The following is a 13,484-nucleotide window of genomic DNA, read 5'->3' as shown; positions in this document are numbered from 1 at the left end:
GATGATTGGCAACTAAAGAATAGGCAACTAAAGACTAACCATATACTTAAACTGGATAAAATATAAAGCTAGAAAACCATTTTCTGGTTTTAAATACATTAATTTGTTAAGAAATGTTGTTTTCAGGACCAAAAACAGCTTTTATTTCATGTCCTGCCAACCAAGCTATTAGCCTCTTTTTCTTTTCTTTTTCTCATTTCCCAATTCAGTTTAGATGTAATTTTGCAAGCAAACAAAAACCTAAAGTACAGCAAAGTTTAAAACCATGATAAGGCAAAAACCGACAGCAAAACTAGGCAAGTGATAAATCATACGTATTGGGAACACAGATTGGCAACCATCTTTAATGGCCAAATGGATAGAAGAACAACCTTCAGCCATAAGACATTGAAGCAAAAATCAACATAATGAACACAAGACAGTGAGGGAGTTTCACAGCTATCCTTTAACCCTACCCACCAGGGATTCACCAATGTATCCTCCCTTGCTACTATAACTCTCAAGGTTCCATTTCCATCTAGAATTACTGGTGAAATTTAGTTCCTCCCCAACAACTTTGGTGTCTCCTCTTTTCTTCTTAAGTTATTTGATGTTTTTCTAAATAAATAATATTATATATATATATATATACACACACACACACATATAAAAACAACAAGAACAACATTATAAAACTTTTACGAATAGTTTTATAAGAATTTTTGTTCTATATGAGAGTTGATCTCCAAAGGCCTAATATTCTTGATAACCTATTTTCCATAAGAGAGAGTGAGAATAAACAATAACAAAAACATAATGTATACTCTTCGTATGTAATATAGATTGAAGTCATGTGATGTTAAGAATTAATACTACAATATATTACATTATGAACAACTAATTTTGAGAAACGTCTCAAACAATACCTCCATAGCTACAACTTATTTGTGAACAAGCACATATTGCAAGGAAATATGATTTACTGTAACAAGCATTATTCATCCCCTTTTACAAGGGAAAAACTAACTTATAATGCTGAAAGCATACTATTGGTTTCCCATTACAGGGCTATCTCGACCTTTCTTAAAATCATCCCATCCCCTTACCCATGGCTGACCTGGTGTTGCCCGTGTCTCAGGGGATGCGTGGGTGTTAAGGTTTTTCATAACCTTGTCGCGAACTGCTTTAAAGACCTAAAACAGCAAAGAGTTTGAATGAGAATGGACACGGAAAAGTGAAAAAATAAAACACAGAGATAAAAAGTTCATATTTTAGATTATATCTCACGGGATTAGTTTCAATTGGCTCAGGGGGTTGCTCCTGACCAGTCAGCCATTTCCAAAGATCTGGGTTTTCCTGCATAACAGAAGCAAAAAACTTGAAAAGGGACTCAATAAATTAATTAATCTCCCTCCTTCCCATTATTCTCCTCCTTGTTATTCTCGGACAGTCAAAAGCTACTGAATACTTTGGAGTCCTTACTTCTCATTTAGCTCACCAGCCACACTTTTTATTTAACTTTTACCAGGGGCATAATAACAATGTTGCAGTGGGTCAAATCACAATGTTGTTAAATTGCATTTAACCAACTAATGAAAATGAAACTTCTCTGTATCTAAAGAGTAGCAAAACCATAGTGTTCTTAAATCCGAAACTACGAGCTAAGAAATACTTCAGTGTCCTATAAACAGACAAATGATTGGTGGATGTTGTATAGGTTGACCTTCCAAACTAAAAAGATATATGCAAGGTGAAAACTTAATTGAATAAATCATAACTGGAGGATGAAACCTAAGTGATGCTGAATGTTCTTTTTTTCTCTTCCTAATACAGCTAAATTGTTAAAGGTAAGATACTCAGTTGGAACTTCATGTTTATACTAGTTTCTCTATACACAAGGAAAAAGAAAATTTGTGTCAAATCATTTTTTGCCAAATTCAATACAGAAGTATTTCACCTGATGCAAACTGAGAGATTAATATACACAACTAATAACTCTCATTCGAAACTAAGAGAACCAGTAATACCACAATGGACGGATGTAAACAAGTATAACATCAGAATTTGTCATTTTTCTGTCAGAAAGAAAAACAAAACGAGACCAGTGTTTCTTTATACAGGAATTTTTTTTTTTTCTTTTTTTATATGTCTTCGAAATATTGATTTGCGCGAGCTTCCAGACCGCAATGCACTTATATTATATATGCATTAGCCATGAAAACTGAGGCAGTTAAATTAATATGCATTTTATAATTTGTCTCCCATTAATTCAAAAGTACAAGTTTTACATGATGTAAAGTGGAATATGCACCTCAACGTCATCAACTACCTCCTATAAAGCTTACCCCTAATATATACACATATTTATAATATATAATGCAAGAAACAGAATAGTACAGTTACCAGGTCAAGGACATGGCAAAGAGCTTTGATTCCTTTTTCATCCATAGAGTGGATATGCTCCTCCACCCATTTTCCCAGAACCAAATCCAATTCCAGAAACCCACGCTGTCTGCTCCTGTATAGTAGCCTACTCCCACCCCCATCCAAAAAGAAATCAAAACATGATCATCAACATCAAAATCCAAAAACCCAAAACGCAATTTCCAAATATTAAATAAATAAACAGAGCAAATAAAAAAGAAAATACTTGTTGAATAGGCGCCTCTTGCTCTCTTCGTCTGAGAGATCGATAGCCAGCGGGTTGAAATTGTTCGAATAGAAACGATAAAACCCAGCATTTACACAACCCAATTGTGGCCTGGACCCAAAAATATAAAAAATAAAATAAAAATAAAATAAAAATAAAAAAAAAAAACCAAAAATTGCAAACCCACCTAAGAAATTTAGAATTTCATTGTTATTTTCGACTTCTGTTTTATACTTATACTTTTTATCCATGCATAAGAAAAAAAGATTAAAAAAAAAAAAGGGAAGAAAGGGCATGAATGACCACCGGAGCAGTGTCTCCATGGGAACAAAAGAGGAAGCTTCGGCTGCTGTTGCTGCAATGGAGGTGCGGTGGATCGCGGCCGTCGATTTTAGAAGTCGATCGACGGTCATCAACGCCCTTCTCAAACTCGCCATTTTTCTTTAGTCGGAATGTGAGAGAGAGAGAGAGAGAGAGAGAGAGAGAGAGAGAATGCGAAAGCCGTCGTGTGCTTCAAGTTTAGAATCAGGCACTAACCATAAATGACAACGGCATGTATATATGGGCCTCTGTTAGGCTTTGTGTTGAGCCTTGAGTTTGTCCCTCCTTCCTTCTTCTTCTATTGGTGAGCTGTGGCCTGTTTTTGTCCTACGTGGCATCAATTCCAAGCATAAGTTCTTTTCAAAATGTTTGAAGAATTCTTTTTTTTTTTTTTTTTTTTGATAAAAGAATTCATTTATGTATATTGTACAGCTCCTACCTACCCATTTTAGTTTTTTTCTTTTTTTTTTCTTTTTTACATTAATGATAAAAAATTTGAATTTCTAATCATTACTGTACAATAATAAATTTATGGATGAATTATTACTAATTTTTTTTTAAAAATTTTGATATTTATGATTTTAAAAAGTTTTAAATGATTTATTTATCTATATATATAAAATAATATTAATTTAATATTATTAAAAAATTATCATATAATTAATTATCAAAATTTTAATAAAAAAATTTAATATCTATAGCATTTTACTGTATTATTTTATTTATTTTCATAAGACACCTATCAATTTTTATTACATGGTCAATCAATGAAAAACCAAAAATGACACGTTTTGTTATCAATATAAACGTGTATGCGCCATGATCAATCAATAAAAAACCAAAAACAACACATTATCATCGATATAAGCGTTGGCCGATTCAATATAGGCCTAGTATCCTCAACTGTATTTATATATACATATATAATATATTCTTAATTATTTTTTAAAATCATACTTTAATTTAAAAATCATAAAGATTTTTCATACATAATTATTAAGCTAATACAGCAATTTACATACGTGACCATTGCATTCAAAAATATATTCCATTATACAATAGTGCCCCGTAAGCTAAACTTATAAAACAAGATTAACACAATTATTATGATATTCCGCTTGTATTAAAATTCAAATACCATTCACTTTTTTTTTTTTTTCCACCTTATAGTAAAAATGAAAGAATTCAAACTATGAATAAGATTTTTATTCATAGATACAATCAAACTTTAGATAATACAGTAAGTGCTATATGGTTATTGGCATCTAAAAATTGTTTGATCCTTATTTGAAAAACTTTTAGATTTCTTACCTTCTTTAATAATTTCTTCATCCAGTTCATTTCATTTTATGTGTTTGCGCTAAAATGCAATACATCACCATAACATATTTTTTATCATGCCCATGCCTTGGCAAAATCATGGTGAGAAAAGTAAATGATTAGTTAGAAAACATGCATCTAAACTTTCACATAAAAGAACTTCATGTACACTTCAGGACAAGCACCCAAAATGTAGAATAGGATGACCAAAAAAAGGTTATATATAACCAAACACATTTTTTTTAAGCACTTTTTAACAAAAGTTTTTGATGTAAAAACATTATTAAACATATTGATGGATCTATTGGATTCTCAAAAACAACCTAAAATAAAATTCATAAAGTATGCTCATCTTCTAACAAGATTTAATTTATAAAAACAGGCCAACTAAATAGACAAAACTTGAAGAGTGCAGCCTTTGGCCCCATTCTAGATTGTTAATAAAAATGGACTGCATCCTTCCTGCGTCAACTAGTACTAGAGAGAATGATGTAAGAACATTATTGGATAAGAAAAACTTGTATACAACGATGGTGCTTGTTGATGCAAAAAATCAATAATTACAATTGTGTATCACATTTCATCATTAATGAACTCATAATACATGCAGAATTAAAAAAAATTTAAAAAAAACATCGTTAGAAAGCCTTTAGGAAATACCGATGTAGCACTGTTTAAAAACCCTTTGACGGTCAAGTCAGAAGACAAAGTTTGGATGCCAAAAACTATTCTGCACTGGACCATAAGATCAAATAAAAAGATTAGTAGAGTGATTAAATATACTCCCACACTATTTGATAACTTTTGTGATGCTTGTAAAATAAGTGAAAAAAACACCGTTAGAAGGCCTTCAAGGCCAGCAGTGTAGCACCAATCAAAAGAGAGAATTTAAATATCAAAAGCTATATTAGGTTGCACATTATGTTGTATCTTAGTTGAGATACATTATGGTGTACTTTATAGTTTATGCATAAGGTTTCCTAAGGGATAAAAGAAACAGGCTCCATTCTTAATGATCTAGACCATAGGGTCAAATAATGAAACTAAGAGTGATGAAATGTACTCCGTTTTATCCCTCATCACTTCTATTAATAATATGCAATGATAAAATAAATATGTAAGCTTTACAAAATATTTTTTAAATGTCATTTCATAAATATTTCATTATACAATATTATTCATGTAATAGTTATATATAAATTTTTATTTTGAACAAATGAACAAATCTATGTCGAAATTTTTATAAAGATCTGTGAAATCTTTCTTAAGATTTATCCATATTTTTGCAAGATTAAACATAGGCCTAATTTTTGGGATATAGTCTATAGGAGTTGATATGTTTTTGTTTCATTTTATTTATTTATTTTTATCTTCCTACATCAAAATTTTATTTTTAAAAAAATACAACCAAAAATGAATAATAATAATAAAAATAAAAATAAAAATAAAACGGTACAAAATACTCCGTAGTAGTATGGTAGTAGTAGTTTAACAAACAAACAATTGTCGTAGCAAGAGAAAAAAAAAAAAAAAGCATTTGGATATTGAGTTAAAATCATAAAATACATTTTTGAAATTAAATAGGAATATTTTAAATATGAAATACAAATACATATATAAAGGAGAAGCACCTTAACATTACGTTCTTCCAATCAAAAGAATCACATTTTTCATTTTGTCAAACGCATTGCGAGTTTTCAATTTTTTTTTTATTTTTTTGTTTTTGTATCTTTCTTTTAGTGCTTTTAGAAGTTTGAAAAACACTACCAAATATGCTAATAGATTACTAAACATGAACTAGAAGTTTGGAAAACACTACCAAATACGTTATTAGATTACTAAACATGAAGAAATTCTTCTTCGACTGACATGCTCATTATTCTACTTTTTGCCCAATAAAAAAGTGATACAACCTGATTTACCAAAAGGGCAAAAAACAGAGAACTGATAAAAGCTGAGTTTCGTGGAATTGGCCTTAAAAAAACAAAAAAAAAAAACTCATTCATTCAAATCTAAAACAGATTTCCAATTTCCACGGTGTCGGTTTGCGGAAAGCCCACATCCATGTGTCAACATCGTCCCCTACTCCCAGTGGCCCCACTTATGTTGGGTTGGTGGGTGGGACCCACATCACCAACCATACCATACCCCTGCCCAAAAGAATGGAAACGAGATACAACCTTGAGACTGTGTTTGGTGAAGTTGGATAGAAGTGGAATTAAGTTTATTGTGTATCAAATTCTCACTCACAACCAATAAAGTTGTTTTGCTCCTCCAACCAACCCACGCTCGCATAAATACTCGCTGTCCCAAAACCAAAACCTGCCATATTGCATTTTTGGATCCAATCTTCTTTCCTCTCTCTCTTAAGCATTTTGGATCAAATTCTTCCTTCCTCTTAACTGGTACTCACTCCCTCTCTCTCTCTTTTTCTCTTTTATGAACTCGAAGCTTTGTCCATTTTGCAACTTTTTTTTTTTTTTTTAATCTGGTTTTGTTCTTTTGTAATTTGTATGTAATTTCCCAGATCTGTTGTGTCTTTCACATTCATCGAGTTCAGGAATTGTTTTTAGTTATGTTGGTATGTTCGGGTTCCAGTTTTGCTAGTTGAAAATCTTTTATCCAGTGAGAAAACTATAAATGGACGTATGCAGAAGTATGTATGCTAATGGAAATGACAAATAACGTTCTAATTATGGCGTCTTTTGATTTAAATCTTTGGAAATTTGACATTTTTCGATCTGGGTTGTTTTTAGCGTGGCTTGTTTGTTTGCATATTAGCTTAAATTTAACTTTTTTGGTGCTGATCTGATTCTGGGTCCATGGACGGAGTTCCATTAATGTGAGAACTAAGTCCACATTGTTTGGGAAGCTAAAGAATGTTGAATTTAAAACAAAAGGAAGTCGAGAATTGGTTAGTTGAATGAGTTGAGATTTATGAAAGTTGAATGAGTTTCTTAAGTTACCTGAAAATTATCAGATGTTAATAGCTGGTGTCAATATCAATTCTTATCTTCTGATCAATATGAATTCTTATCTTCTGAACTTCAGAGTTTATTGGATCTTTGACTGTTGGCTTAAATCATGTGTATTGGGAAACAAAAGATGATTAAGATTAAGATATATGGATGTAAATTGCTGGATGTGTGTTTCTATATACCCACCAACTCACACACACACACACATATGTTGTTGCTATGCATTTTGATCTCTTTCTCATGATATTTATTGCCTCTAAACAGCATATTCTGAAAAAGTCTTAGCCACAAATTTAAACTGGCCATCCTTAGATTTTTTTTCTTTTTTTTTTTTTTTTTTTTTTTTTTTGAGAAGTGGCCATCCTTAGATTGGTTGATATAACTTTAGCATGATGTGGGTTAACGGTCTTGTGTGTGTTCTAAACGAACTATACCAATTTGGAATTGTGAAAAGATAAATAAAATTCAGACCATGAAAACCGCTAATTCATATTTTTCCTTAGATTGGATAGATAAAATTGATAAAGAGAAATGAAGGTGATAGAGAAGATCCAAGATGCATCATTGGATGAGAAGAAGGTAGTTTTCTCGTTTGAATTCTTCCCTCCAAAGACCGAGGATGGGGTAGACAACCTCTTTGAGAGGATGGATCGCATGGTTGCCCACAATCCAACCTTCTGTGATATCACCTGGGGTGCTGGTGGCTCCACTGCTGATCTCACCCTGGACATTGCCAACAGAATGCAGAATATCATCTGTGTGGAGAGCATGATGCATCTTACCTGCACAAACATGCCTGTGGAGAAGATTGACCATGCCCTAGATACAATTAAATCCAATGGCCTCCAGAATGTCCTTGCTCTCCGAGGTGACCCCCCTCATGGCCAGGACAAGTTTGTTCAGACCGAGGGCGGGTTCGCTTGTGCTCTTGACCTGGTAATTTTCTATGTACATCTTATAAACTTGATGAATATTCCAATGGTGCTAATAAGTAATATTAATTTGTTTGCTAGTTTTTGTAGGTGAAACATATCAGGGGCAAGTATGGTGACTACTTTGGAATAACTGTTGCTGGTTACCCAGGTTTCTTTACCTTTACTTCTTATTTCAAATTTATTTGGGATTAAATTTTTTTCCATCTCAAGTAGTAATCATCCCTGCTGTCTGTTTACATCTCTTCCTTTTCCTTCTCAGAGGCACATCCAGATGTGATAGGAAGTAATGGCGTGGCTTCCCTAGAAGGATATCAAAGCGATCTTGCATACTTGAAGAGAAAGGTCCTCCTACACTTCTTCATTAGCCCCTTTCTGACCTTATCTCTCTATTATTTAATGTTTTGTATTTTCCACAAGCATTGCAATTGCAGATTGATCTAAGTGCCACTTTTGTTCTCATCAAGTTATAATATAAACCAGTTAATTTTTGCTAGAGAAGAATAAAAAGGAAATAAGATAAAGGAAAAGGCTTCTGTAACAGAGCCCTTTTCCTCCTAAAGCTAGTTCTATGAGATGCATGTAGATCTGTCCTGAGTCTTGCCTTGATGCCTCCTCAAGGTGGCCGAAAAGCTCACTCCGAATGTCTTTTGACTTGGAATTGATGAACTGGAATGTGACATCCATTATACTTCTGTTATGTCATATTTGATGCTATATTAAATCCTTGCAATGAAAACTTTCATTCTGCATGTCCATTCTAAAACAATGCTGCCTCCACCACCTCCTAATATGTTAAAATAGTATTCTCACATACATATGCATCTGTAGCCTAGAAGTAATTGGTTTGAGCATTGCAATGCTTCTTTAGATCTTTTTCCCCTTCCTTTTCTCCCATACGAAAGCCAAAGCACCAAAGTAATTTGGATGAAGACAAATATTTATAGCAGGGAATGATAGTCTGAAATGTTGTCCTACCTTATTAGGAATGTGTCATTAACATTGCATCAAACATTGATTGAAGCAGACTTCTGAGTTTCTTGATTTGGCTGCTCTCTTCTTTCCTATACCTTTTAAATCATCTGTTAGGTTGTTCTGATGATATGATTTGTTTGTAGGTTGATGCTGGAGCAGATTTAATTATCACTCAATTATTCTATGATACTGATATTTTCCTCAAATTTGTGAATGACTGTCGCCAAATTGGAATCACTTGTCCCATTGTTCCCGGAATTATGCCCATCAATAACTATAAAGGTTTCCTACGCATGACTGGTTTTTGCAAAACGAAGGTATGCAAATTTCTACACATTAACCATTTGTTCAAATGGTTGTGCTGATGTATCTACTGTATTTATTTTGTTTTTCGATTTCTAACGAAAGAAAGATTCAGAGTTAATGCTATTTTTGTCCAGTTTGTCCATGTTGCATCACTTGGTTTTGCTAGCAGCTAGGTTAGTTACCACTCTATGATTGATTCACAACAAACCAATTTTTGACTCGTAGAACTTCTTGAGTGAGGACTGGGAAAGGGAGAAGATGACACAAAATGTACACACCAGCATAATGTGGAAAAAAAAAAAAAAAAAGAAAAGAAAAAGAAAAAAGATTTAAAAAAAAAAAAGAGAGAGAGAGAGACCTTTCTTTTATTCTCCGACTCAGAGTGTATTGATGTGAATTTAGAGATGTAACAGTTATCAAATTCTTGAAAAAAAATTGTCTTACATAGGAAGAGTTCCACTTTCATAACTGATTCATGGCCAGTTCAGTATCTGCTATTCAACTGCTTTTTTTGGGTTGCTCTACAATTTCTGCTATCTTTTCCCCTTTTTTCAGAAGGGGAATTTTGATCTTTTACTGTCTGATCATATTGTATAATGTTTATGGTAATTATATGTTATAGATACCGGCTGAGATTACTGCTGCATTGGAGCCTATCAAGGACAATGAAGAAGCTGTAAAAGCATATGGGATTCACCTTGGAACAGAAATGTGCAAGAAGATTTTGGCGCATGGAATTAGAACTTTGCATCTTTACACTCTGAACATGGAGAAATCTGCACTGGCTATTTTAATGGTTTTTTTCTATACTTGTTACTATGACTTGAGATATGTATAATATAGGTTGCAATGTTTAATGTTTTCTGATACATGTATGTCCTGATAAAGAAATTTAAATTGGCAGAATCTTGGATTAATTGAAGAGTCTAAAATACAAAGGCCGTTACCTTGGAGACGTCCTACAAATGTTTTTCGAGTTAAAGAAGATGTTCGTCCAATATTCTGGTATGCAATCCCTGAAGCTTCAATATTCTTAACCAATGATCAGTACTAGGTCTACGGTGCACTGTGTAACACTGAAGTACATGAAACATTGCAATTATTCTAATCTTTCCAACAATTTTTTGTAGGGCTAATCGCCCAAAGAGTTATTTATCAAGGACTATAGGTTGGGATCAGTACCCACATGGTCGATGGGGAGATTCTCGTAACCCTTCGTATGGAGCACTTTCTGATTATCAGGTGCAAGTTGCTGAACTTTTATTTTTTTATTTTTTTTTATTTTTAATTTCTAAGCCTCTAGTATATTTAAACTTCCTTTTCTTATAAGTATTTGAGTTGGAGAAATAGTAGATCTATCAATGGATTTTGTAATTCAATTTATTATGAACCAGAGAGCACCAAATTTCCTACGAGAAATATTTTTACAGACAACCATTAGGACAATTTGCTTGTGCAAATTGCATAGTTAATCAATTAATAACCTCATGACATTATCATTTTCTATTGTTTTCACAACCTTATGTTGGGATATTCTTAGAACAATGCCCATTTAGCTTAATTGCTTAATAGCAAAACTTTTATAGGGATGAGTAATCTTTTCTGGAATCAAGGCTTGAGTCCTGATTTTAAATCATTATATTTCAAACCATGTTTCTGGTTTAAAAGTATTTGGTTGGTAATCAAAATTGTTAACGAAAATCAAATAATATCAATAATTAGACCGACCCTCTTGAACCATCTCAAGTGAAATGCTATAATCCACTTATAAACCAAGTTATTTCAAAATGAATTGATTAAATTTATAGCATAATATATACAGTTGGATCCATTAAAGTTGGTGGCCCCTGCCATCTTTAACTAAATTAATCGTTAAGAAAGAAATAATTCTGTTGGTGATTTGGTATGTGGAATTCAAGATGATGGCTTGTGAAGGATCTTGGTTGGCTAATAAAGTGGCTTATAGCTAGTATGGATCTTAACATAATATTTGCGCCAATTTTCATGGTGGATAGAAGCAAATTTAGACAATCAGGTTCCATTAAAAAAATTGCTTGTTAAACCTTTGGTTTTAAGATAAGATAGATACACATTGCTGTTGCATAATGGATTTTTTTTCAAATAAATGGCATTTCTTTAGTTTGTTGCTTTTTCCGCTTTGCATTTTGAAATCCATTTCATTTTGTTGAATTGAAGTTTTCTATCACTCATTTTACTTATTAAGAGAGCATGTCTTATTTCAATTTGTATTTGTTTCAACAGTTCATGAGGCCACGTGCTCGTGGGAAGAAATTGATTGAAGAATGGGTGACACCCTTGACTAACATTGATGATGTTTATGAGGTATTTTTGTCATTGCAGAATGTGCCATGGCCTTTCTCTGTATCGCTCTGCTAAAAATAAACATGTTGATATTGTTTTCTGTCAGAAATTTAAGAAATTCTGCCTTGGAAAATTGAGAAGCAGCCCCTGGTCAGAATTAGATGGACTTCAACCAGAGACAAGGATCATAAATGATCAGTTGGGAAGAATTAACACAAAGGGTTTCCTTACCATCAATAGCCAACCAGCAGTAAATGGGGAAAGGTCTGATTCCCCGGTTGTTGGTAAGTAATTAGTATAAGAGAATGTGTCTGAATTTGTTTGCATTTAATTTATAAATTGTTCAGTTTACTGTTGTTCGATGCTTAATGATAGAGTTAGATATTGGCAATGGTTTGATATTCATTTGACACCTGACCAATTTTAACTTGATTCAGCACAAGCATTTAGATTTTGATATGTATTATTTGTTCTTCAGGATGGGGGGGGCCAGGAGGATATGTTTACCAGAAGGCCTATCTAGAGTTTTTCTGCTCCAGGGAGAAGTTGGATGCTCTTGTTGACAAATGCAGAGCTCTCCCATCTCTAACCTATGTGGCTGTAAACAAAGAAGGGAGTTGGTTATCCAATATCGGTCAAAGTCAAGTGAATGCTGTAACATGGGGAGTCTTTCCAGCTCGTGAGATTATTCAACCAACTGTTGTGGATCCTGCCAGCTTCATGGTGTGGAAGGATGAGGCTTTTGAAATCTGGTCCAGGGGATGGGCTCGTCATTACCCCGAGGGTGATGCTTCCAGAAAATTGCTTCAAGAGGTTGATTCTGTTTCAAACATGTCCCATATTCTTAATTGTTTTTTGATACACTCCTTTCATTGCGTACCTGCATGTGCAATCAATGAATTTACAAGGATTTAGTTTAGTTCTAACTCTACCGTTTTCTTACTTTTGCAGATAGAAAATGCCTATTTCTTGGTCAGTTTAGTAGATAATGACTATATCAATGGCGATCTTTTTGCTGTTTTTGCTGACTTCTGAGGTAAGCTGCCTCGGTCTGTTATTGCACTTGCGAAGTCGGCACAAGTACTCAAAAATGGTGCTTCTACAGCTAGTTGAATTATAAATTTATTGTTACTGCGATGTTATAATAACAGAGTGGGATCATGACACCTCCATGTCCTATTTCAATCTCCTCTTGGCAACATCTTCTTAGGAACCAGCACAAATAGCTATATTTCTATATATTGAATCTTTTGGTTATTTGTTGTCATTGTCATTGTATTTTTTATCATTAAAACTATTTTATTGTACTAATGGCTGTGTTGGATTGTCCAATTTGTTACTTGCTGTCTAATGTTGCTACTGTTGTGCAGATATATTGAAATCACTATTGAAAATTGAAAAAAAAAAAATAATAAATCTATATATATAGATAAATAGATGGATAATATTTCAATGCAAAATCTTAGTCCTTAAAGATTTAATATTGAAACGGTTTACTGATCATGTTGTACTCTACCTTTGAGCATTTTGATGCATACAATGATTTTAGTCTAAACTCTAGACAGTCCATGGAGCTCTTCACGTTTATCAGGGACCGAGAAATTTGGACAAATAAAAAATTAAAAAAAAAAAAAATCCACATTTTCTCAAGTTCCCAAAAATCAAAATCTGGCTCCTGTCGTTTGGCTCAACAGCTTCAAT

At 33.2% G+C, this 13,484-nt stretch overlaps 2 protein-coding genes across 2 annotated transcripts; one reads left to right on the top strand and one right to left on the bottom strand.

Annotated features, from left to right (window-relative positions):
- Positions 1–782: 782 nt before the first annotated feature.
- Positions 783–3,199, bottom strand: LOC107423506 (succinate dehydrogenase assembly factor 2, mitochondrial). Its single transcript, XM_016033075.4, has 5 exons — positions 2,936–3,199; positions 2,630–2,740; positions 2,383–2,509; positions 1,267–1,335; positions 783–1,172 (listed from the first exon to the last, which is right to left on the bottom strand). Exons 1-5 carry the CDS (start codon positions 3,064–3,066, stop codon positions 1,026–1,028), a joined length of 585 nt encoding a protein of 194 aa, XP_015888561.2. The 5' UTR covers positions 3,067–3,199; the 3' UTR covers positions 783–1,025.
- Positions 3,200–6,504: 3,305 nt separating this feature from the next.
- LOC107423516 (methylenetetrahydrofolate reductase (NADH) 2) lies at positions 6,505–13,122 on the top strand. Its single transcript, XM_016033090.4, has 12 exons — positions 6,505–6,675; positions 7,752–8,184; positions 8,271–8,331; positions 8,443–8,525; positions 9,299–9,472; positions 10,084–10,257; positions 10,366–10,466; positions 10,592–10,703; positions 11,724–11,804; positions 11,890–12,067; positions 12,262–12,596; positions 12,735–13,122. The coding sequence occupies exons 2-12, from the start codon at positions 7,780–7,782 to the stop codon at positions 12,816–12,818; spliced, it is 1,788 nt and encodes a 595-aa protein (XP_015888576.1). The 5' UTR covers positions 6,505–6,675; positions 7,752–7,779; the 3' UTR covers positions 12,819–13,122.
- Positions 13,123–13,484: the final 362 nt, after the last annotated feature.

The sequence above is a fragment of the Ziziphus jujuba genome, chromosome 3, assembly GCF_031755915.1.
Source record: "Ziziphus jujuba cultivar Dongzao chromosome 3, ASM3175591v1".
Taxonomy (NCBI): Eukaryota; Viridiplantae; Streptophyta; class Magnoliopsida; order Rosales; family Rhamnaceae; genus Ziziphus; species Ziziphus jujuba.
Note: the sequence above shows the minus strand (reverse complement) of the source record. Positions and strands in the feature narration are given on the sequence as shown.

Coding starts and splice junctions, on each gene's coding strand:
- LOC107423506 (XM_016033075.4), bottom strand. CDS start 3,066: ATGGCGAGTTTGAGAAGGGCGTTGATGACCGTCGATCGACTTCTAAAA. Junction 1,336..2,382: donor TTTGCCATGTCCTTGACCTG/GTAACTGTACTA, acceptor TCTGTTATGCAG/GAAAACCCAGATCTTTGGAA. Junction 1,173..1,266: donor AGCCAATTGAAACTAATCCC/GTGAGATATAAT, acceptor TTGCTGTTTTAG/GTCTTTAAAGCAGTTCGCGA.
- LOC107423516 (XM_016033090.4), top strand. CDS start 7,780: ATGAAGGTGATAGAGAAGATCCAAGATGCATCATTGGATGAGAAGAAG. Junction 10,258..10,365: donor CTGCACTGGCTATTTTAATG/GTTTTTTTCTAT, acceptor TTAAATTGGCAG/AATCTTGGATTAATTGAAGA. Junction 11,805..11,889: donor ACATTGATGATGTTTATGAG/GTATTTTTGTCA, acceptor GTTTTCTGTCAG/AAATTTAAGAAATTCTGCCT.